At 38.6% G+C, this 26,099-nt stretch overlaps 1 protein-coding gene across 2 annotated transcripts in view; it reads left to right on the top strand.

Moving 5' to 3' along the window:
- The window catches only part of atp7b (ATPase copper transporting beta), a 37,700-nt gene extending 11,826 nt beyond the window's left edge, over nt 1–25,874 (top strand). For both annotated transcript variants that reach the window (XM_036569961.1, XM_036569960.1), the window contains exons 3-21: nt 983–1,225; nt 2,446–2,609; nt 3,245–3,406; nt 4,872–4,954; nt 5,745–5,928; nt 8,131–8,364; nt 9,798–9,889; nt 11,242–11,369; nt 12,394–12,548; nt 14,229–14,363; nt 15,336–15,530; nt 16,453–16,635; nt 18,360–18,564; nt 18,972–19,109; nt 19,268–19,410; nt 21,412–21,615; nt 22,377–22,494; nt 24,347–24,449; nt 25,151–25,874. In XM_036569961.1, coding sequence (XP_036425854.1) covers nt 983–1,225; nt 2,446–2,609; nt 3,245–3,406; nt 4,872–4,954; nt 5,745–5,928; nt 8,131–8,364; nt 9,798–9,889; nt 11,242–11,369; nt 12,394–12,548; nt 14,229–14,363; nt 15,336–15,530; nt 16,453–16,635; nt 18,360–18,564; nt 18,972–19,109; nt 19,268–19,410; nt 21,412–21,615; nt 22,377–22,494; nt 24,347–24,449; nt 25,151–25,433 — 3,152 coding nt within the window. In that variant the 3' untranslated portion in view covers nt 25,434–25,874. The remainder of the gene's footprint in view (nt 1–982; nt 1,226–2,445; nt 2,610–3,244; nt 3,407–4,871; nt 4,955–5,744; nt 5,929–8,130; nt 8,365–9,797; nt 9,890–11,241; nt 11,370–12,393; nt 12,549–14,228; nt 14,364–15,335; nt 15,531–16,452; nt 16,636–18,359; nt 18,565–18,971; nt 19,110–19,267; nt 19,411–21,411; nt 21,616–22,376; nt 22,495–24,346; nt 24,450–25,150) is intronic.
- Nucleotides 25,875–26,099: the final 225 nt, after the last annotated feature.

Below are 26,099 nucleotides of genomic sequence, written 5' to 3'. Positions count from 1 at the left end.
AGACATGCAAGTGAGCTGGTTGTTTTGGATAGTAAATAAAAGTGCTGTAATAATGCTGTAGACAATGTGACCAATGGTTTCTGTCATCACCACTGTAAGGAAATCAGAGTCAGTAAGTTTCTCTACAATAAACCATTTTACATCAGACCGCTGAATTGCTGTCGGCATCTCTATGATTAAATTACACAGAAATTTTGTGCGATGAGTGTAATTTAATGTAACTGATTTAGCTGTCATGTGTAAGTCATGGCAACCTAATGAGTCAAAGCAAAACTTTTCCATAAGCCTTTGAGTCAGCTGTTGAGTTTTAAAGAGCATTGACTGCTCTCCATGGTTGGGCAGTCTAATCTCTCAGGCTGAGCACTTTCCCTTCATTTATTTGCAGCCATTATTCTCCTGTTCTCTCATGCCAGTGGCTAAAACTCACATCACAAAGACAACGGCAAATGTTCAATGGGCGAAATCAGTCACTGGAGCTGGCACTGGGAAGTGGTAACTGCACTGTTTTACGAAACAAAAAGGTAGCCTTTATTTCTAGGCTCATAGGCAGTGCGGTGTAGAAGATCGCCTGATGAGCTTATCTGCCCCAGACTCCTCGGCCAACAGATTCTGAAGTGGGACATAGGTTTCCGTGGTTACCGTTCAAGTGGGCATTCTAGAATAACATGAAGTGTTCTTGAATGACTCAGACCCAGACATGGCAACCTTTAAATGGCATGCAAGTGCCAAGAAATAGAGTGAGTGTCTAATCGGATTATAGAGGGCTTATATTACTTTCTCTCTCTCTCCCTCCCTCTGTGTTTCACTGGTGAGGTCGTCAGGATTAGTTCTCAGCAAGGCTGCGTCGTAATTTTAGTGCTTAGTTAAGAGATTACAGAAATGACTTTCTTCACAGTTTAATTCCTAGTAAGTAATTATTGTGGTTGAAGGTAGGGTTTCGCATGTATGCTTCACTGACATCTTTGCTGTCTCTCCATTGAAGATTCTGGCCAAAACAGCCACATCAGGGGTCAGGGGTCAAAGAGAAGCATGTCCTCTAACCCCAAGAACCCGACCCCCCCAGCAGTCAGACCCCAAACCTCCAAATCTCAGGCAGCTTCATTGAATTCAGCAAAAACAGGAGTTCCTGAAGAGGAGAAGACCAGGAAGTGCTTTGTCCGTGTAACAGGGATGACCTGCGCTTCATGTGTGGCCAATATTGAGAGAAACCTGCTCAAACATAAAGGTGCCTGTGTTATTATGTGCACAACCACTCAAACGTTCTGGAATCAATATTTTGAATCACATACAAGCAAATAAACCCCAATTGTCCAGAAAGATGGACAGAGCTGTAAATGTTTCTAAAATGATTGAGAAAGCTGTATAACATTGAGAATGATGTTTATAAAAATGATGGCCAGGGCCCACCGACAGGCCCAAAGCTTTATTAAACACTTCTATAACCCAAGAATAGCTCAGCCAGTTTGCATTAAAGTCCTTGTAGTTACTGGATAATAAGCCTTAGTATGTAATGGGCCGGAGATTTGAAGGGGTTAATCAGACAGTCTAACTAAATCAATCTGCAATGCTCAAAAGTTTCTGTGTATTAAGAACACAGTAAAATATCTGATGTTTGGATAATTATTTGGAATCACAAGGTGGTAAGTACAAAAAAACACACTGCAATGTTACTAAACAGAAAAGTAAAATCTGAAAGAAAAACTCCCAAATACAGGCTAGTTATATGGGGGGAAAATGATAAAAAGACGAGTTTTGCATAGCATTTACCTGCCTGTGTCCTAGAAACTAATCCAGTCTAGCCTTTATGAAAACTGTAACTCTAACTATGGTTTTACAGGGTCCTTATCATGTTGAGACCTTAAGTTTACTGTAGACAATATAGTATAGTGTGTCTTTTACAGCTTAACAATGTTCTATATGGTGCTCCAATAAAACCATTGTTTGGTGTGGGACTATAACATAGTGTTTTTACAATGTGGGGAACGTAGGCCTGTAGTCATGACCACCTTTGTCAAGTCCAAGACTATGACTAGTCAAGATCAAGTCAAAACAGAGTCTAAATGGGTCAGAGACAGAGTCAAGACTGCGATTGAGACAAAATGAGAGTGAGACAAAGTCAAGATTGAGTCCAAATGAGAATGAGACGGAGTCTAGACTGAGTCCAGAAGAGAGCAAGAATCTAGAATTAGTCCAAATGAGAGTGAGACAGGGTTCAGACCGAGTCCAGATGAGATTGAAACAGGGTTCAGACTGAGTCCAAATGAGAGCGGTAATGGATCAAGTCCAAATGAGAAAAATAATGGGTCAAGGCTGAGTCCAAATGAAAGTGAGACAGAGTCAATAACCAAAGTAATTGATATGTGATTCCAGACTTGTAAACAGTCTCTTAGTGTGTGTTTTTATGTTTCTTTGCATCTCTTAATAAGTGTTTGTTTGTGTTTGTAGGGATTAAATCTGTTCTGGTAGCTCTTATGGCGGGTAAAGCAGAGATAAAGTACGACCCAGAAGATGTGGATCCAGCTCAGATCGTCAAGCTCATCTCCGGCCTGGGCTTTGGAGCATCGCTAATGGAGGAGGGTGCTGTTAGTGATGGTGTTCTGGACCTTTCCGTGAGTTTGCTCCAAGTGTTGTAGACAAATTTACAATGCTGCTGTTTAGAGTGGTTTAATATATCACCCAAATGTGAACTTTACCTGCAGTTATATGTGCGTATATCAAAATGTTATGGAGTAGAGATATAACAGTAAGAAGAGGAAGTTCAGCTGACACAGTATGACACACTTAAGGTTATGCTGTATTGACACTGGTGTGTGGTTGTAAACATGAGAAAAAATAGCTTATTATTTGTTATTAGCAAGACAATGCTAACACAAAACTTGACAAACAAAATGTATTTCAACCTTGAGTGTATTATTGCATAATTAATAATTAGTATGCAACACTATCTACCAGTGCAGAATCCCTATCACATTACAAGGTTTAACCAGTGTTGGTTTACTTTAAAATATATTCTGGGACAGGTAACTAATCCTTCTGAAACATACCTGTAATCTGATTACTGTTTTTTCTGTAACTGTAACAGTAAGGTAACAGTTATCATGTCCTGTTTTATCAGTTTTATCGTTTCAGTTTTTGTATCCTGATCATGTAACGTTGTCACATGTATTCTGTTTGTATCCAAATCTGGTTGAAACTAACTGTGGTCGAATGTGCTGTAAATGCTGTTGTTCTGGTTCTGGTCCAGGTGACGGGTATGACGTGTGCTTCTTGCGTCCATAACATCGAGACCAAACTCCTTAGAACAAAGGGCATTCTAGAGGCCACTGTCGCCTTGGCAACCAGCAAGGCTCACGTGAAGTTCGACCCAGATTTGGTTGGAGCCCGTGACATCATCAGAATTGTTGAGGTATATGCAGCTACCCACTGTGCTGGCAAAATACCAAACGTGTTTGCTGAGGGCTTCCAGATCCTTGTTTTGATCCCACATGGGTGTTTGAAACATATAGCTAATTCTCAGTTGATAGTGGTCGCTGTGGTGGGATTGGACCTGAATGAATGATGGACCATCATGTCTTTTACACTTTCTATAAAATAGCTAATGTTACTCAACTTTAGTAATGTGTAGTTTACAACTTTAATTAATGTGCAGTTAAGCACAATGTGCAGTTAAGTTAAACATTAGTGAAATATTTAATAGGTTATTTAATTAAGAAAATAAGGAAGTAAATGCATCAAGAGAATGACATCAGTAAACAGCAAGGGTGTAAAAAAATAAAAAAAGGCACGAAGGTGAAAATTCAGTAACTACAGGGACTTCAGTGCAAACTGGCTGAGCTATTCTTAGATTATAGAAGTGTGTAATAAAACTTTGGGCTCTTTCATAAAACTCTTTCATCAGGAGATCACAAATTTGATCCAAGGCGATACCATAGCTATCCGTGGCAGGGAGATCAGGAGAGCATAATCGACCCATGCTCTCCCAACATCATTCGTTGTGATGCTAACCAACATGGGCTAGCCTTCATTTTGCCGGCATTGTGTGGTGGGGATTTAAGCTAAATTATTTAAGCTCAATGCATTTGTTTTCCACAGTTTTTACAATCAGATGCAACAAACAAATGTGAATTTGCTACATTTTCATCAGTTGTGTTGATGTAAATACATAAATAAATGAAAATAAATCATGTAAATAAATAAAAGCAAAAATTGCATTTAGTGATACGTCATGAGTAATAATATAAAACAGTTATAACTTCTAACGGGTGCTATAACACCTTTAGAGGGCAGTGGTCAGTAATGTTTGTTTGTTTGAGCTTGAGCTGTTTGTGTAATCAGTTGGGAGCTCCTGAGTACCAACAGCTAGGAAGCCAGATAGCTAATCAGCCAGTTCGCGAACTTTAGGCTTGAACTTTAATACTTGCATACTGTGAACAAAACAGGCAGTTAAATTGCTAATCATATTTATTTATTGTCGCAGTTAATTGCGACAGGACTAAATTGGCCATGACCAAACTGGGAGGAAAATATAGTTAAAAAATGACTAAACATTATTAAATTGCTGAATGTTTTTGAAGTCATAATTGTATATTCAGAATATTTTTAAAAAATAATTGTGAATCATAGCAAAATAGTCAAATTGAATCATGGTGAAATGTGAGATTTCGTGATGCACTGACGCTTAAGAACTGAATAAAAAAAACTGTTGTTAAAACCCCTAAAAAATTGTATTTAGATTTGTCCGAGATTTAGAACCGGAGTGAATAGTCATGCTCTCTCTATCTCTCTCTCTCTCTCTCTCTCTCTCTCTTTCTCTCTCTCTCTCTCTTTCTCTCTCTCTCTCTCTCTCTCTCTCTCTATTTTTCTACCTATAGGGTCTGGGCTTCGGGGTGTCATTAATAAAGAACGATGGCTTAAGAAAAAATGAAGGCTTGGATCACCAGGAGGAGATACGGCAGCAAGTATCTCTTTTTGTTTCCACCTCTGTCTCGACAACATTAAGCAAATAAACACATTGAGCGCGTTAACATCCACTTAATGATCCGATAACTGCAGAAAATCAGATTTTGTCTGTAATCCTATCAACACGTTTACATGCACTTGAGTAATCAGATAATGGGGAAACTCAGATTTCTGCTTTGCAACAAGCCAATAAACTCACAGAAGAACGTAATGTAAACTTCATGCCGTGGCTTTTTTTTTATATCGCGCCACTTTACCTGAAAATATGAACATACATCATCTAGAAGCTGAAGAATATTTAAATCCTTCATTTTGTGTTTGGTTTCAGCGCCTCTCCAAAAGTGTTTTGCTGCGTCTCACGGTCTTGCTGCTTGCTTATATCTGGTACCGCCATCTGTTCTCGTGCATGCCCAGACTGAGGAATCCGAAAGAAATCAGAATAAGAGTTTACATGCACTGAGAAATCTGATTACTGAGCTAAAATCCAGCTCTCTTTATCAGATTTCTTGAGCGGATTTCTAGATCAGAGTGTGGTGTTTACATGACCATTTGAGTAATCAGATGACTGTGGGAATCTGATTATGATTGAATTACTGAGTGCATGTAAACATCATTGACACATTCCCAACAATAAAACCTCTCAGCTGGATTTAGTGCTGTTCTGAACTGTGCAATGCTGGAACTCAAATTAAGTCCCAGATACAGAGTGTGAAATTAAGTTTACCCACATATTGAATGACTTGAATGAGAGTGAGTTGATTTTGCTGGTTTTGCTTTGTCTGCAGGTGGAAGCACTCATTCCTCTTCAGTCTGGTGTTCGGTATCCCAGTGATGGGGCTGATGATCTATATGATGGTGATGGACAGCCAGCACTCAGAACATGGAGGCTCCATGCCAGAGGAGCAGAACGTCCTGCCTGGACTTTCCATCCTCAACCTGGCCTTCTTCCTACTCTGCACACCTGTTCAGGTACTGCTGTTGCCTCAGGAGATGGTGTAGTTTGGTAAACATAATTAGTTGTTGCTAGTAGCTCATAGAAACAAAGAAATTCTGCTGGATTCTAAAATTTAAATCAAGACTGCATTTGTGTTTGTAAGTAGAAGAAAATTTATTTTTAGAAATTTTCAACCCTGAAGTGTTAGAATTAAATATTATAAATTAGACCCTAAAAGGATTTTTCAATATTTTAAGTAGTGAGCAATAAATTATTAAATGATATATAGCATCATAAATCCCTTCATCTCTGTTCTTCTGCCCCAGTCTCATCAACCTTGTTCCTCCTTAGCTCTTGTTAAGCCCCCTTTGTTAACCCCCTTGATAGCCCCCTTGTTATGTCCACCTGTGTTTTTCAAAGATGATTCATGAAGCGAGAGCCGCCATGTAAAAAGATTTCCAGGAGTGTGCTCACGTGGTTTTGTTGAGAGTGAGGGGGACTCATTCTCCCCTTATGCAGACAACAGAGACTCAAGTCTCAGTTGCACCGGCAGGAAATACTGCCTATTTTAAACTTTAGTGAATATTTTCCCCTCGTTCAAGAATACAGCGAACTTGTGGCTGTTTTTGTGATTGCTTTGGTTTTGTGAGCATTTTGAGCCTAAACACATATTTTCTGTTGAGCTTTTTAAGAAAAAACTATTTTCTTTGGGGTTTTTATGCGCAATTTGCTGCTGATGTCCCAGGAAACGGGGGTGGGGTGAAGTGGATGGGACAAGACATAAACAGACAAGAATTGTATCACTTTTTGCCCTGATGACTTGAATAGACACGCACCATCTTGGTTTACCTTAAACATGATGTATTGTTTAATTTGTAATCTTGTGCCATAATTACGCCTCATCCAAGCAGATGCTCCCATTATAATCAGCGAAGCTGTCTAGACCAGCTGTGAGTGTCAGACCATGATGCTCTGTGCTGTTGTTAACGAACCCCCCTTTGTATTTTTGAAGCGTTGCATGGCAGTGCACTGATGTTCCACCTCAACAGCAATCCTGCAGTTAAGCCTGACATTTTTCATCAAAACACAGTTAAACTATGATGAGAAACTAATGCATGAGAGCTGTATCCTCTGTTTTTTATAAGGGTATTAACTGACATGGGACAGTTTACAGGGAAATTGCTAGACTGCTGAAAATTTCAGTAACACCAGTGTTTTTGTTATCTGCTACATTTGAACATGTTACACAAATACAAAATGTGTAGCTAAAATGTCCTAATCTTAAAAAAAATATTTAAATTGAAAAATAGACACACTCCCTGAAGGCTTTGCGATGCAGTGCTATATCATGTTACTGTTCCCTCAGTAACAACTCTAGACTTTGGAGGGTTAATTATAGGGGTGTGTATTTATTGTTATTGTGATAAATTACGTAATAATATGCTTTTTGAGTGTACTTAAAGTCAGTACTTAAAGGAGACCCATTATGCTCATTTTCAATATTCATAATTTTGGGGTTTACTAGAATAGACTTACATGCTTTAGTGTTTCAAAACACCTTATTTTTCTCATGCTGTACTCTGTGCATTGTGTGAGGGCATGCCAGGCTTGCCGGTATGCAGGCAATAAGGAATGTGTTATGAGATTACATCATCTTGTAAAAAGGAAAATGGCTCAAATTCCAGCAAGGTGTTTCAGGCAGCTGAGAAAAGTGGTTTCTAGAGGAAGAGAGTTTCCTTTGGTGTGTACATTGAGCTTTGCAACTTTGCAGACCGCTTACATGTACGAAAAGCTATATAACACTAAAGGAATGGGAAAAAACAGAAAAGCATAATATGTCCCCTTTAAAGAGCTCTGATCATTTATAATTCTTATAAAAACAGCGTAATTAGTCCTAGTTATTTGGATTAAGTGCTGTAAAATGTTGAGTACAAAATCATTGTTTTAATATTTTTTATATTTTTAATACAGGTTCTTTTTATGTCTGTTCTGACTTAAAAAAATAAATATTGATGCATAACATGTATTGTAAAATATTTTTGCCATATTGCCCACCCCTAATTAATTATCATTGCAGTAACTATACAGGTCTATTCTTGTCAAGTACTTATTAGTGAGAAATTTTGCGAATATTGTACATTATTACCAAAATGGATTGCTGTTAATGGAGAAGTTCATATTGCAAAAATATTTAAAATGTAAAAGTTTCTCCCTCTTTTTGTCTCTCGTCACTTCAGATCTTTGGAGGTCGATACTTCTACATCCAGGCCTACCGTTCTCTGAGGCACGGGGTGGCTAACATGGACGTGCTCATCGTCCTGGCCACCACCATCTCGTATGTGTACTCGTGCATTGTGCTGTTGGTAGCCATGAGCGAGGGGGCCAAGCAAAGTCCAGTCACGTTTTTTGATACACCTCCTATGCTGTTTGTGTTCATTGCCCTTGGACGGTGGCTGGAACACATTGCCAAGGTAAAATAAAAATATGCTGGAACTCCTGGAATTCATGTCACTGGGGAAGATGATCTGCAGCTGCACCAGATTTCAAATTTCATAGAATTGTCTCGCAGTTTACATGCAGAAATGAACTAAGATTAAACCTGCATGGACTTTAAGAATTAGGAGTAGAACTGAAGGTTGGATTATTTGCTTGATGTTAGGGCTGCTTGATTATGAAAAAATCATAATCACGATTATTTTGGTCAATATTGAAATCACAATTATTTAACACGATTACTCATTGAAATATCATGCATTTATCAAACTTAAACAAAAAACATCTGTGTGGATTTCCATGAATTTTCCTTGAATTTTAAAAAGAATTCAACTGAAAAATAAATTAAATATATAAAAATAGTAAATAAAACTGAATAAGATCACTAACGCCCAGCCCTGCTTGATGTTATTTGTAAAGACTTAAAGATTTAGTTGCCATTCACTCATACAGTCCATATATGGAAACTTGTTTTGAATTCATTGTTTTTTTGTGATGTCATTAAAATCAACACATTTGCTCAGCCTGTTTATGCTGAAGTTACAGGGACTGTTTTGGTCTGTGCTTCTTTATGAATGAGGCACAATATAAGACAGCCAATCAGAACACGGGATATCTACATATATCAGTACCAAAGAGATATTGGAAAATTTTCATGTAAAAATGACTTTGATATGTAAAAGCACAGACACTTTACACTTCAACTTAAGAGAAAGAAAAATACAAGCCCCTAAAAAAGAACAAAATATTCAAAAGCAATAATGTTAGGAAGTCACAGAAAAGTCACCCCACATTGTTATGTTACAGCATAAAAATCACTTTATAGGCATCATCTGATGGCTTACAGCATTTTATTGCACAGTATGTGCTGAAGCTAAGACACTGATGTAAAGCAAAAGGCTAATATACTGTATTACCCAGTATAAAAATATATATGACATCTGGATGAGTCATCCTCTGTTTCTGTTGGCTGTCGCTCCAGGCTGTCCTCACTGTTGAGGTCTGTCTAGGGTTAAAGTCATGCTTTCTTATCTCTGCCTAGTCATGCTACTAACTTGCTTGCTACACGTGGCAAAGATACCACTATGTTGTAAAAGCTTTCACTGATTTTATTGGTAAAGCTCAGAGTTGTGGAGCCTGTGTTTTGCTCTCTTAGCTGCATTTAATCAGTAACTATAGAGCCAAACCCTAAAGTGCCCTGTGTGTGTGTTTTTCTCACAATAAGGTCAAACTAATAAATTCAGGAAGCAGCTTTGTTATTGCTGCTGTGCAGAAAAGGAGGATTATTTTAAGATGAAAATTCACCTAAAAGACAATATTAAGCCAGTAAAATGTTAAATCATTAAATGAATTACATTGTATTGATTGAAGCTTCCTTCTCACAGTGAAGTATGTTTTCGTGTCCTTGTAGGATAAGACGTCAGAGGCGTTGGCCAAGCTCATGTCCCTCCAGGCCACAGATGCCACTATAGTGACACTAGGCCATGACAACTCCATCATCAGGTATGAACTATGCCTATGTTATCATGCAGCTGAGGCACTGCTAAAAATGACTGTTAAAAAAGGCCAGACAGCCCTGGAGGTAGAGTGTCTTGCGTAAGAGTGCAACATCTGCATCATTAGTAGATGGGACCAGCTGAGATCAAACCCATGACCTTCTGGGTCACAGTGAAATTCTCCCCCTGACTATGTGCTGTATTTTGGCAGGCTGTGATGATACTGCTATGCTAAGATTGCACACTGTATTTTGAAGTATCATTGCTGTTCAAAACAAGATATATCCCCAACATGGTAACTTTACAGGAGAAGGCAAAAGAAACATTTTAACTTTTACTGTAAGTTAATGTGAAGAGAACATATTCCAAGTGATTTTGGAGTATTTCTGTTGGTTCAGTCATCATGAAATTTTTGCTCAGTGTAAAGGGCAGCTGCTGGGTTTAAATGTTGTAGAAAAATGAAAATGGACAGCAACAATACAGTTTTATGCAAAAGTTTGGGCGTCCCTGGTCAAGTTACATGTTTTGTTTTTTGCTAAGTGAAAATGTAAAGTGTTCCTTTCCACAGAAAACACTCCTGCACATTTTTATACGCAATTACTGTTTATTAGCTAAATTTAACATATTATGAGAAATAAAAAATAAATGTGGCCTGTTCAAATGTTTTTTTTCCCCAATATGACACAGCAAATAAATTGTGCACTAAAATGCCATATTTAAGTTCCCTGTAGAGGATGTGTTAACTTGCTTTCACTTAGAAAAAAAACTGCAATTGCTGGTGCACAGTTTCAACATGTTGGAAAAAATGTGCCATAACCTTTGCACAGCCCTTTTTTATGTTTTATTTTTTCTGATATGTTAAATTTAGCAAATACACCATGATAGTTCATTAAAATTTGCTGAAGTGTATTCTCTGTAGAGTATATGTTAATTTATTTTCACTTAGAAAATCAACAAAAAATGTAATTTGACTCATTTTACCTCAAATAAAGCCCTCTAGGTAGCTAGTCAAGCAGCTACAATGATTTCTTTTTAATTTCCTATAATTTGACCTGTTATCAGTGGCATCATGGGCTTTTAGATTGATCAATGAATTGAACATAATTATCAAAATACTTGACTGCTAAAGTAATCCTTTGTTACAGCCCTAATGATGGCCTCTTTTCTATGTAGCCCTTTTATTATATGCAACCATAAGTAATTGAACATTGGCTGCTCTACAATAATGTATATTAAAGTATGTTAACTAAGGTACTGATTGCATTAGTCCATGTGCATTAGTTGTTGGGTTAATTCTTGTATGCAATATGTGGAGTTAAATTCCTCTATGATAACTCAATTTTGAATATTTCTCCCAAGCGAGGAGCAGGTCTCTGTGGAGCTGGTGCAGAGGGGAGATGTGGTGAAGGTTGTACCTGGAGGAAAGTTTCCTGTCGATGGTAAAGTGATTGAGGGAAGCTCCATGGCTGATGAATCTCTTATCACAGGTAACAGGCTTTAGTGTACATGGTAGCCAGCCACTGGCCAACTGCATTAAAATGTAGTTACATAATTACATAATTATATTATTTAGTTTTACTCTGAAATGGTAACATCAGAAATACAATTATATTTGGTTTACAGTATGTATTGATGGGTTTACACCTCTACATTTTTCCCTTTTGTTTTGATCCCAAATAATAGCAAAAAAAACAACAGTAACTTTTCACCAAATTCAAATCATTATATACGATCTTCTCCTCTACTTATCTGCACTTACTACACCATTTCTTTGCCTGTTTTAGTGATCTATGAGTGAGAAATCAGGCAGATGTGCTGTGGAGGAGCTAGAATGGTCATGTTTGATTAAAATGATCAAATTAATTCTTTCATTTTTTTTAAAAAATAGATGAAATATAAGCAAATTATATTTCTTGAGGTTAATTTACCAACAGTTAATTCTTTTTGCTGGTATATTGCTGTTATCAGGGCGACGTCAGATCAACTTCTTCAAATGAGAGTAAGCTGTTGCTTATGTCCCCCAAGCCACAAGTAATTTTTCATTTATTTTTATTTTGTTTATTTTGTTAATCATGATAGTGGCAGACATTTTATGATGGGGACTTTGATGACTTTGCTTTCATTTTGTTTCCTTTGGTTTTTTATTTATTGATTATTTATAAGTTAATTAAAGTTAATTGTTATTTTATCTTTATTTTTTTTAGCATCTGTTAAATTTAAGTGTTAGTTCATTTCCATTGTTGCATATAAAATATTATAATAGGCGTGAGTGTTGGCCCTCAAGGATTTTGCTCAAAATCAAAATGGTATCTCAGTATGTCCCACAAACCCAAAATAAAATCTTTACTTCAAACTATATCTGACTAGACTATATTTCTGGTCATATAATTAGAAGTATAATCAGATAAGGCTTTGTATTTCATTTAATTTTCTACTAATATAGAGTTGAAGCATTAGACTCATGGTAGATTATGAACAGTGTTGTTTATCTGTGTGTGTGCATTGTTGCAGGAGAGCCGATGCCGGTGCGGAAGAAGCCAGGCAGCTGTGTGATCGCTGGCTCTATTAATGCTCATGGAGCGCTGTTGGTGGAAGCCACACACGTAGGAGCAGATACAACACTCTGCCAGATAGTTCGACTGGTGGAGGAGGCACAGACATCAAAGGTAACACACACATGTTCACACATACGAAACACACATGCACATTCACATATAGATGCAGTGAGGGAAAGCAAGTCATTTTGAAGCGCTGTGGTTCAATTTTGGCCCATTTCTCTCAGCAAAGCATCTTCAGTTCCTGACGAGGGTCGCTCAGATGGACTCACAGGTTCAAAATCCTCCATAAATTTTCAGTGGGATTCTAATCAGGAGACTGGCTACCTTCACAGTCTTTCTTAGAAACCAGTCTTGAGTTATTTTGGCAGTATGTTTGGGGTCATTGTCTCATTGAAACTTGTAATGCTGATGATCTTATAATAGATTGCCTATTTTTATTTAGTCTGATCAGAGTGCATTGTTCCAGTAGAGTTCTGATTTGTCCAAAAACGTCTGTGCAAATTTTAGATGCAAATCTCGGTGCTTCTTTTTTTCAGCAGAGGACTTTTTTTAGCTTGGACTGTAGGAACAGTGATTGCTGTGCAGTTCAGTGGTTATTCTTCTCTGTGTAACTGATTTTCCTGCTGCCTTTAGGTCGTCATGCAACTCTGTTCAAGTGATTGCTGGCTTTTCTCTTACCTTCCTTATCATAAGTCTGGGACCATGTTGTGAAATCTTGCGTGGCGCACCTGTCCTACGACAATTAGTTGTGGTTCCATGAACTTTCCACTTGGATATTATGAAAGTTATAAGAAATACCTCATAACCTATTATGTGTGTCATTTTGAAGTGAAAATATGCACTAGAAGCATAATATAAATTAATTAATAAAAAATACTTGCTTCTCCTTACTGTACATATGCACAGCTTTGAGCTAGATGGTCTGATGGTGGAGAGGTAGACTCTATTAAGGACAGAAGGATTTAGGTAATAGGCTGCACACCTGGACTACAGACTACATTACACATACACACATGCATTCATGCATGTTGTACCCAGGGATGGGCAAAACACATTTTGATACAGGAATGCATAAATAAACTAAACATAAATGTATTTTGTATTTTATAAATTCAAACATATATTTCCAACAAGCATGATGACAGTGTTAGGGGGTTGTTTGGCAAACTACTTCACCTTTTGCACGAATCATGTGCATTTTTCCTGTGTTTTTATTAATAAGAAACCTAAATATTTATTTGTTTATTCAATATACGCAAGAGGTGGAGCTCCCATTTGTCCCCTGCAACCTGTAGAGTGCTCCTTCTCCTAATCAAAGACAGCTGGGATTAATTGGAGAAAGAGCACAGACGTTGGTTAAAAGATGCTCTTCAAGCTGAAGGGGACAGAGAGGACCTTGGCTGGAGAGCTGTGTGAGAAACTGTTGTGGCTTAGAAGGCTTTTTATAGAAACTGAAATATAATTTTTAAATCTGTGATGTTCTGGGGTTCACGCTTTGTGTTCCAGTGTAACCCTTTCTAGGCTGACACCTAAATATTTATGTTTTAAATAAACAAATTTTGTTGTTTACTTTGTCTGTTTATATTTCCAAGACCATCAAATACAAATTACAAAACAGATATTTGGCCCACCCATGGTAGTAAAAGATACACACACATACACACACACAGGCAGATACACACACACACACACACACACAGAAATTAAACAAAATCATATTCCTCCAATTTTCTTTAATTAGAAGTTAATAAAATAATTCCCTGAATGTGTTTTGATTGTGTTACTCAGGCGCCCATCCAGCAATTAGCAGACAAACTGAGTGGCTACTTTGTCCCTTTTATTGTCATCGTCTCCGTAGTAACACTGGCTGTGTGGCTCGTTATTGGGTTCTTGGACTTCGACATCGTGGCAAAGTATTTTCCTGTGAGTAATTACAAGAGCTTCCCACCTGGCTTCCTCATTTTTTTTATTGCTGTAGATAACCTGTCACTATCAACACTGTACAGTAGATACACTATACACTGCCCACACTGCACTGTAAGTACACTATACACTGCCCACACTGCACTGTAGATACACTATACACTGCCCACACTGCACTGTAAGTAGACTATACACCGTCCACACTGTACTGTAGATACACTATACACTGCCCACACTGCACTGTAGATACACTATACACTGCCCACACTGCACTGTAAGTAGACTATACACCGCCCACACTGTACTGTAGATACACTATACACTGCCCACACTGCACTGTAGATACACTACACTGCCCACACTGTACTGTAGATACACTATACACCGCCCACACTGTACTGTAGATACACTATACACTGCCCACACTGCACTGTAGATACACTACACTGCCCACACTGTACTGTAGATACACTATACACTGCTTGAAATGTACTGTTGTTACACTGTACAATGCCTACAATGTACAGTGTAGATACCCTGTACACTGGCTACAAAATACTGTAGGTGCACCATACGCTGCCTACACTGTAATGTACATACACTATACACCGCCTATGCTGTACTAGAGATACACTATACAGTGTCTAGACTGTACTGTAGATACATTCTGCAGTGCCAATACTGTACTGTAAGTACACTATACATTGCCTACACTGTACTGTAGCTACACTGCACATCCAAATATTGGGGTCACTTTGGCTTATTTTGAAACATTTGATATTCACTATTACTTGCTGTAAATTGAATAATAAAAATAAAATAATAATAAAAACATATGTGCCATATGTGCTATATTTTTGCACTGCTGTTTTGTGGGTTGGTATCTCATGTGCTTCTGTATGAGATATTTTTGTTGTTGTTTTTGTGATATACTGTGTTGTTCCATGTGTAAGTGGTGTGTGTTCTGTTTAGGGCTACGATAAGAACATTCCACGGACAGACGTCATTGTGCGTTTCGCGTTCCAGGCATCCATCACAGTGTTGTCCATTGCCTGTCCCTGCTCTTTGGGCCTGGCTACCCCAACGGCAGTGATGGTGGGCACCGGGGTGGGGGCCCAGAATGGCATCCTTATAAAAGGCGGAGAGCCGCTGGAGATGGCTCACAAGGCAATGCTTCTTACTCATTTTCTATCCTATGAACCATGTTATAAATGTTTCACTGACCTTATTTTATATTTTTAACCCTTTAGAAGTCTGAAGGTATTGCCATTTTGCTCTATGTTTAATTTACAGTATATAGTTATTTAAATATAATATATATAACATAATTACTTACATAATAAATTACCTTTACATTCTTTTTACATTCTATATTGACAGGTTTAAATCTGCCTTCCTTTTTTTAGTTTATTAAAACTGAAAAAAATGATAAAATGATGGGAAAATATACAGATTTTTCTTTCTCAAAAAAGCAAAATTGTAGCACAACAATAACATTTCATTAAATATCAATTATAATAAACTACTTACACTACCCTTTAAAAAACTGAAGTTGCACTAAAGTTTAAAGCTGTTCAAATGCTTGAAATCAATGTTTTCGATAATATAAAACAAATTTGATTGCAGGCAAGTGAATAAATTAGATTATCATACGCCAATCCTGTACAACTTCAGAGCATTTAAATAATTAGTAGGACACTAAGACACTAAGTACTTGAGCTAAGAGAGAGACTTACACCAATTTTTTTTTATATCACTGCTGATAGCTGTGACTAGTTGTCACACCTGTCAGCAGTGTTGGAATAGTTGTGCACATATAGGCCTGTATCACTGAAAACCCATGTCTGTTCTTTCAGGGTTTTAGGGTTGTATAGCTTCTCTTATGTGACAAATCTTGCAAGAGTCTTCTGGAACAACACTGAAATAGTACAGCTGTTCCAGATTCCCCAAAGGTTTAGTCCAATACTCTTTTTCAGCTTGCATGGACTTGGTAGTCATGGCAGCCAGACAAAAAGGAGTTGTAGTGTTTGGGGTTTGCTTATATTGGGCTGCACAACAAGTCAGACAAAACCCTTTGTGTGTTCCACAGATCCGAGCTGTCATGTTTGATAAAACGGGCACCATCACTAACGGGGTGCCGAGGGTGACACGGGTGCTGGTGCTGTGGGATCGAGCACGGCTGCCCCTCCGGAAGGTTCTGGCTGTGGTGGGCACAGCAGAGGCCAGCAGTGAGCACCCGCTGGGCATGGCAGTTGCTAAACACTGCAAAGAGGTAAAGAACCCACCCACGCTTACATACACACAGGGAGTGTTAAAATCAACCTATAGATGGTGATTCAGCTGTCGGTTTAGTTACATTTTTGTCAGAATAGTTTATAATCGATTATCATAATACATAATAAAGGTATCTGCTCACTTTTTATATAAGCCTTAAAATAAACCTCTCTATCTGTTTTAAATGTAAAATGTACACAAATTTCCACAAAAGCCGAAGTGTTGTTTCTATGATCTATATTGTATAAATGTTATTTTCTAGTCATTTATTTTAAAAAACAATTCTGAATCATACCAGAAAAGCTAAATTGAGCCATAGTGTGGTGAATTTTGAGATTTCTTTATGCATTTAATTGTAGGAAAGCTTTTTTTGCGTGCTGCTGGTCAAAAGTTGGTAGTTTGGACACCTAGCTGTTAATAAATAAAAGTTGATAAACAGAAAGCTATTTATATTGTGCTATTTTTCTAACAAAAAAGGAGAACCTTACAAAATTCCTACTTTTCACATAATGCCCACACATTTAACCCTCTTTTTGTGATGTTGGTACTTCAGTACTCAGAAAAGCAGTTTTTTTACTGGTTTGTTTCTGTTCCTGGTCATATTTACCACAATTTATTATTGATAAGATTCAATCCAAAAGGTTTTGTAATCTTCATCAAAATGTGATGACTTTTGTCTGAGTCTAAAATGTCAGATTTTTAATGCACCAGTGGATTGGGAAAAAAATATTAACCAATGTCATGTTTCACTTCCGAAACCATGTTTCACTTAGAAATACAGAGTCTGAGACCACATTGAAAATCTGGGATTTTTTTCATGCAAACTTGGAAATAAACAGCACAATATTTTAGAATCTTGAAAAAATTTAACCCAAAGAAAAATTACAACAATTATAATTATGAAAAATGCTGCACTATTTCTATGTCACTAGTCAAAATAAACCAAATTTACGAAACTGACCATATTAAGGTCTTTGTAAAAAAAGGCTAAATTTTTAGTCTTGCTGCTTTCATTGAAGCTTGTATTCTGCCAAAGAATTTGATCTACTGATTAGAGGCTTTTGCACAAACATATGGAGTCCATATCTGTCATATGTCCACAGCTGTCATTAAAACAAAAGGGGGCGAGGCATACCAAATATTAAGAAGTTTAGACATTTATGTAAACATTCAAATGTTCTGCTTTAAATTTCAGTCAATTTTTATGCTGATGATATCATTTGTCATGAAAAACATTTTAAATTAGAAAGGAAAGCAGAGTCCGAGCATTTTTACTGGTTGTCCCAGACTTTTAGACCCTACTGTATGTCCCGGAGTGGAAAAAAATGTGTTCTGATTTCCATTTTACGCTGACTGTAAACCTGCTTTCAATATGTGTTTAAACAATAGTTTGGAAAAGAAGACTGTTAAATCATTATTCAGGCAAAAGCTGCCCTTTATAGCAAGAAATACAGAAGAAGTGATGAAGTTAAAAGTTTTCCTATTTCCAGTTGTTAAGTAGTATTAAGGAAATGAGAAGGCAAGATGAAACTTTTGAAGCCAGTGTCTAGCCTAGCAAAACTTGACCAGCAAGACTTACATGCAGAATAAGTAAACTCATTGGTGCCAAGTGAGGCAAGAAACCCTCAAGACTAAACGTTGAGTGGGTCTGAAGTGCTGGAGCGGAATCTAAGGCGTTCTCTGGCCTGAGCTTTCTCTGTGACACTCTCTTTCCCGCTGCAGGAGCTGGACACAGAGGCGCTGGGCTACTGCCATGACTTCCAGGCAGTGCCGGGCTGTGGAATCAGCTGCAAAGTTTCAAATATTGAGGAGCTCCTGCAGAACAGCCTAGAGACAGAGAGCACACACACGTTGCCCACCCAGCTCACACTCCAAGGAGCCACAACAGACGAGAGCTGTTTGGTCACAGACTCCGAACCTGGCCCTGGTCAGTAATATGTGCATGTGCTGCCCCCTAGTGTGTGTGGTTAGACTGTTCCAGTAAATCAGGGTTATATCAGAAGTCATATTGAACATGATGTCACATGTCAGAACATGTACAAGGAAAAAAACGTTCCTAATTTATGTAGTGTAATGCAATTAGATTTTTTAGAAGTGATTTTCCAGTTTCCAAAATACATCTTAGTGATAAGATCATCTTAAGTAGTAGAGATAGTGTTGAGTGTAATGCTCGCTCTACCATTTGAGAAAGGTCTTTGTGCTGAGATGCTTTCTGGAAGCCCTGAATATCATGAAATGAGCACCAAGTGTATAGGCCAGCTGCCATTTCAAATGCTTATTTATGATTTATCATTAATGTTTGTGCATGTCGTTTGTCTTTATGTGTGTACCCAGGTCCCACTACATATTCTGTTCTGATTGGGAACAGGCAGTGGATGCAGAGGAACAGTGTACAGGTCACTCCTGATGTGGATGAAGCCATGAGCAGCCACGAGACTAAAGGCCAGACTGCCATTCTGGTGGCCATTGATGGTACAGTCCTACCTAAAGACCTGAAAGATTCCAGATTATATTGTATTGTATTGTATTATGCATACATGAATGTAATAAAGGTTTTGTGGCAGCACATCATTGTCATCATCATCTTCTCTCTCTCTCTCACTCTCACTCTCTCTCTTTCTCTGTATCAGGTGTGTTGTGTGCTATGTTGGCTATAGCAGACACGGTGAAAGAGGAGTCGGCTCTGGCAGTGCACACTCTGAGCAGGATGGGCATTGATGTTCTCATGATCACTGGAGACAACAGACGCACCGCTAAAGCCATTGCTACACAGGTGCACCTACCCTCACACTGTCAGTCACACGCAACCAAACACGTGCACATGTGTACCCATATGAACATTTGTTTGTTTAGGGGCTGAACAGTTGTACACGTGAGCATTAGAGCTTTTACACAGGTTTTGCATGTTTATGTGTACCTGTTGTCAGTAGGGCTGTCAAGCAATTAAAATAACCATGCCTAATCTCATTATGTTGTGTAATTGTAGGCCTGTCACAGTTATTACATGTAACCATGGTACATAATCGCCTGATCACAATTATTTGGGACGATTGCAATTATTTGAGGTGACTGCAGTTATGTAAGCTGACCGCAATCAATTTCTACAGTCATTAGATTTCACCATCATATTATACTGCAACAAGCAGAATGAGAAGACAAATAAATGTGAATTCATTATAACACATCAATGGTCTAATTAAAACAAGAAAAAGTTCTGACTTGGTGCTATAATATTGAGCCCCGCAGTGCCACTGTGAAAAAATTTGCAACGACTTTGCTTTCTCTGGAAATAGTTTTGCATTCCCTCGCAAAATCCATTGCATTTGCAAGTGAATGCAAAATCATTGTGAGGGAATGCAATGTATTTTTTTTTTTAGCTACTGCCCCTTAGGGTACTATGACACATTTAGAGCACTGCCTGAGTAATATTTGCTAGTTAGTTAGTTATGTAGCTAATTTGATTTTTAGCATGTGTGCTAGCAGAATGAGTGAACTTCAGTATAGCTTGTTAGTTTCTCACTTTGAGCACTGTCCAGTGTACCCTGCTGAATTACTGATATTGCCGCAACTGTGGTATGTTTTGCTGGTGAATGATCTATTTCACACACACACACACACACACCTTTTGTAAACTGCTCATCCTTCTGGGTGCTAGCAGCCATTGGGCAGAAGGCAGGATACAGGACAGGTCACCAGTCCATCGCAGGGCAGGCAGACAGACATATACATACAGAAAGAATCCTGCTCGCCTGGCCGGGAATCAAACCCAAGCCCTTCATGCTGTGAGGCGACAGCACTACCCACTGCGCCACCATGCTGTCCTGACTTATTTTGGTGATAAACAATTTATGGTATGGCAGTAGCTGGAAATAACTTTCATTTTATCAGGAATTTGCCACTTAAAAACTTTGTTGGAACAAGAGGACTACAGAAAAAAATCTGTGCACCAGGTTTAATCTGACTGACGGGAGACGAAGTTTTGTAAGAAGATGCACCCTCTGTGATGAGTATTTCAGAGCAAGATGGCATGACATCTTTATTGAACAGTTCAACATTCAGTCATTTTTTGAAGGATTTATATAGAGTGATCATATTTTGGTTTTCAAAAAAGAGGGTACCGGGGGCAGATGTGTGTCACGGGGCCGACTGTAGAAAGCAGACATCAGCATGAAAATAAAGCTAAATCCCAGGCATTCTAGGCAATTTAGAAATCTTAGTTGGATTCCTTTTTTTGAATCTCAAAAAGAGGACATATCCTGGATATAGAGGACATGTAGTCACCCTAATTTAGAAGCTAGCAAGAGTGATATCCTTGCATGTTTGTCAGCATGTTCCCTTTTGTTTGCTGGTGAAGGTTACCATTTACCATTCCAATAAAAAAAAAAAACAACTGACCTTACACATTACACAGAAACACTGACCTGTGGTTATTATTTTGCGTGTCAGTCAAACAGACCATTCTTGTCGAAGTAAGCAGTTCTTTGCCACTTTGAGCAGCAAAATGCAACACACTCTCAGAAGCCTGGCTTAAAGCCCTTACATCTAAAATTGATTTACAAACTGATCTACAAATGATAGCGTAAAACTGTCAAGATATTTTATTAACCATAACAAAATATATTTGATAATCTGATTTTAAAAAAACGGATGAGTTGGAGAAGGGGAAATGACGTCACGGGTCATTAGCAAGCCAATGTATGCATATGAGGATTAAATAATTTTGAATTAAGCGCATATTTGTGCTTCAGCTGCTTTATTCCATTCTTTCTTACAGGTTGGAATCAGGAAGGTGTTTGCTGAAGTCTTGCCCTCTCACAAGGTGGCGAAGGTGCAGGAGCTGCAGGAGAAGGGCTTGAAGGTGGCCATGGTGGGTGATGGGGTCAACGACTCACCTGCTCTCGCCCGCGCTGACCTGGGCATTGCCATCGGCACGGGTACTGATGTGGCCATTGAGGCGGCTGACGTAGTCCTTATACGGGTCAGTCTGATTAGAGATAGTTACCTGTTTCATCATAGTGTAGACAAGCATGGGCAAGACATTTTATTTTGTTCTCAATAAAAAAGAAAGACATCGAAGACATGTTATTCCTGCCTGATTGTTTGGTTTATTTAGTGATTTATTATGCATTTAAGTATGTTAATGTATGTTAAAGCAAGTGTATGTAGACCAGTAACTTGGGAGCTGCATAAATTGCACAGTACAAATATGCCGTCTTTATATTTCAAATATATATATAACTCTACTTAGATGTTGCCTTTTCATTTAAAGGAAATGAAAATGAAAACTTTAACCATCACTACTGATCTGAACGTGCAAATAGCTAACATTACTTCTAGGAAGCAGAGTATCTTATTCTAAACTATATTTAAAAAACTTGATTTAGTGAAAGAATATCAATATATCCTCAGTATATATATCAGGCGCCTGGAAAGACTGCACTACTTCACAGTTTAGTTCCTCCCTTTTGATTCAGCCTAAGACATCATAATCAACCGATTAATGATAAAAGCAAACATTGAATACAGCTCTATATGTTTAACAAACTGCAGTTTAACTCTGATCCAAATGATACCTCAAACATATGGCTGCCCAGAAGAAGCTGAAATATGTCAATGCAAGTGCTTCTTTTTATTATTTGCTAAAGCTAGTCTCAGTGGTGGAAGACAGCCTGAAAGCTGATTTGAAAAAAAGATGTTTGCAGGATTTGTATTCATTGTTCTTTTCCACTTTAACTGTAGAATGATTTGCTGGATGTGGTGGCCAGTATTGAGCTGTCCAAGAAGACCGTTCAGAGAATACGAATCAACTTCGTGTTTGCTCTCATTTACAACCTGCTGGGCATTCCGATTGCAGCAGGTGAGAAAAACACCACTTTAAGTGGTTTACTTATAGGAGAAAGGAAAACCCGAGGAAGCTCGGTTAAACTATACACATTTTCTAAGTGAAAAGAAGTTATACAACATATGCATGGAACAAATGTAACTATGACACATTTCTGCACATTTTAAAGCACAATTATTATTATTATTATTTATTATGATTTGCAAAATTTAACACATTGGAATAAAATAAGTAGTGCTTAAATTTGGACAGCCTTGCAGTTTTTTTAGCAGTGTGAACCCCTTTGGTTAAAATCACAGCCTCCAAATGTTTCTTTCTGTTCGTGTGTAGGATTTATTCCCCACTTTTCTGTGCAGAACATATGCACAGCATATGTGAGATATAACCACAGATTTTCAGTAAAATTCAAATCTGGGGATGAAGGCCATTCCAAAACCTTAATCTTTAGTTTTTTGAAAGTGTTTAAGGTCGCTGTGTATTTTGGATCTTTGTCTTGTTGTAATACCTTCTTTGGTTTCTGCACTGACTGTGGGACATTACCTTCTCGGAGTTGTTCATTTCAGTAGAATCCATTTTTCCTTCTATCCCCACAAGACTTCCTGTGCCACTAACTGCCACACAACCCCAAGGCACAATAGATCCACCCCAGTGTATGATATACCCCCTGGGCTGGCTAGCTACGCCAGCATTGGCTGATTGCTAACTTACTTTCTGTAGCTGCACTGATGCTAGCTGCAATGGCAGCAAAATGTTTAGTTTTACAGTTCCTCTTTCGGAAATGTAAAATTCCTAGTTTTGTAATGTGGTCTTCTAACCTCTTTCTGTTTCTTCGGTTTGTGAAATAAGTAAGAATTCACTCTTTTCACCGAACTCTTGGGAAAGTTTTCAGATATGCTACAGTGATACAGAGGTATCCTTAGCATAGTTATAGTTGTTTGGCAATGAAGGACTAACTTCAAGAGGTTAATGAAGGTGTCCCAGCCATCCCAGGCCCCCTGTATTTCACACCTTAATCCACCCCCATGCTTTACAGTTAGCAGTGGTTTACAGTTAGCAAGGTGTTCTTTTCATCAAATGTTGCTCCTTTTTTTCTTTAAATATACCTTTGGTAATTGTAGCCAAAGACTTCAGTTTTTGTTTTATCTGATTGCAGAACACGACTCAAAAATGCCTCTGGCTTATCTAGAAGTCGCTTTGCTTTCTTCAGACATTTAGTTTTGTGATGAGATCACAGTTAAGATTACCCTCTGATAACTCTTACATGTAGATGCTGATTGTCCAACACTGCACAGTGGACCGGTGCATCACTATTTCCATTCCAGATCTGATGTGGATTAAGGACTACTCCAAAGTCAAATAAGCTCTGACACTGTACAAAAAATAACAGTAGTGGAGCAGCTGAAGGGTGTCCACAGTCATGCACAACTTATGTCATGTTTTATTATTTTCCAATATGTTAAACTTTGTAAATAAGTAATAATTGTCCATCCAATAATTACCTGTACCTTTTAATACACAATTACTGTTAATTTGCTAAATTTAATATATTAAAAAAAATAATACAACATAAAATGTGGCCTGTGCAAATATTTTGGCATTTTTTTTTCAAAATGTGTTCATTTAAATAGAAATTATGCAATAAAATTAGCAGAAAAAATACCATATATAAGTGTGTTCTCTGCAGATGTGCTCATTTTCACATAGAAAATCAACAAAACATGTAATCTGACCATGAGTGTTGAACCTTTTGCAAATGATTGTGCAAGATTTTTATACGACAATGAAATGCACTGCATGTTAAAAGTTTAGATTTTAAGCACGTGTTTATGTTTATTTCTGTAATACATGTGTATATATGTGTGTTCAGGGGTGTTTATGCCTGCTGGTTTGGTGCTCCAGCCCTGGATGGGTTCAGCTGCGATGGCTGCCTCCTCTGTCTCTGTGCTGGTTTCCTCTCTGCTGCTGCGTCTGTGAGTGGGCTTCACACAGCTAATGAATCATTTAAAGCTTCACTCAGCAAGCTTACAACACAGTGGTTTGGAGTGGTTAAGAATTAAAGCCGGTGACGGAGTGCACCTTTAAAAAAGTGCGATGAAGTAGTCTCATCGGTGTTTGAACATTCTCTTCTTTCTTTTCATCAGTGACTTCTTTAGTGATTACATTCATCACTGAGTGCGCTAACATGCATGCTAATAATACATTATCATTAGACACCTGGAGTTTAGCTCCTAGTTATTCAGGCCGAGGGTACTGCACCATATGGCCAAAGGTATGTGGACACATGACCATCACATCGACATGAGTTTGTTGGACATCCCATTTCAAAACCAAGGGCATTAATATGGACTTGCTCCCTGCCTTAACGGCTGTAAGAGCCTCCACTCTTTCTGGGAAGGCTTTCCACAAGATTTTGGAGTGTGTGTTTGAAGGCCGCCCTGCGATGGACTGGCGACCTGTCCAGGGTGTATCCTGCCTTCCGCCCAATGACAGCTGGAATAGGCTCCAGCACCCCACCGCGACCCAGAAGCATAAGCGGTTTAGATGATGTATGTATGTATGTATGTTTGAAGGCCTGGCTCTCAGTCGACGTTCCTGTTGTTCAGTGGGGTTGAGGTCATGCTGTTAGAAGGGTTTCCCACTTAACCTTTCTCTCTCTCTCTCTTTCTCTCAGCTATAAGAAGACGACAGTGGAGCAGTATGAATCACGGGCTCATGGCCGGATGAGCAGTTTGAGTTCGTCTCAGGTCAGCACCCACGTGGGGCTGGAGGAAAGGCGCTGCAGCCCGCGTGCTCTCCAGCGCGGCCGGTCCAGACACAGCCAGTCCAGCCACAGCTCTGGAATGCCCTCCCAGCCTCCCACACTCTCTGGCCGCTCCGGGACACAGCCGTACGCGCACCTGGACCGCCACTCACAACTGGAGCACGACCAGAATGGACAACAGCTCATAGTGTAGAGACCAGGACCAGCGCTCATACAAGCCTCTTTTCCCATGTAACATCAAACAGCATAGAGAGTGACGGTTCCGGTAGCATTTCTACCTGGACACGGTTTGACACATTTACAGACCCTGCTGACTGCTGAAGGAGCAGGATGGATTAAAGGAGTACTCCAGGTTTTTTCAGCCTCATCTCTATCTGCTGCATCTGATTCCATTTGATTACCACAAACGAGAATTTAGACGTGTTCACCTGAACAGAAAAGCCATTGACTTGAAACACGCATATAGTGGAAGCCAGTGGGCAGGTGCTTTTAGTTTACACGTGGTTTTAGTCAACGAGTTTTCTGTTTACACTGGAGTATTCCTTTAATGACCTAGCTGTTCACTGAAGTTATGTTCGTAACAGCCTATCCTAATGTGGCATGGTTGATTTTATGACTTTTGCACACAAAAAAACAAAAATCATCACATTTCTAAATCCTCCAAATTGCCTGTTAGCTGAATGGAGATCAACAACTTCATATGCATGTTTACTACACAAACAGGTCACAATCGCTGTCGTCACTATAGATTTTCTTAAATGTTTTCTAGTCTTGATTTAACAGCACAAAATATGGAAAAGAAACCAGTCACACAAGCTCATGCCGGCACAGAACGGCACAGTGCAGTCATGTTAACTGT

This window comes from Colossoma macropomum, unplaced genomic scaffold (genome assembly GCF_904425465.1).
Source record: "Colossoma macropomum unplaced genomic scaffold, Colossoma_macropomum, whole genome shotgun sequence".
Classification (NCBI taxonomy): Eukaryota; Metazoa; Chordata; class Actinopteri; order Characiformes; family Serrasalmidae; genus Colossoma; species Colossoma macropomum.
The sequence above is the reverse complement of the archived record's forward strand: the minus strand, read 5'-3'. Positions and strand labels throughout refer to the sequence as shown.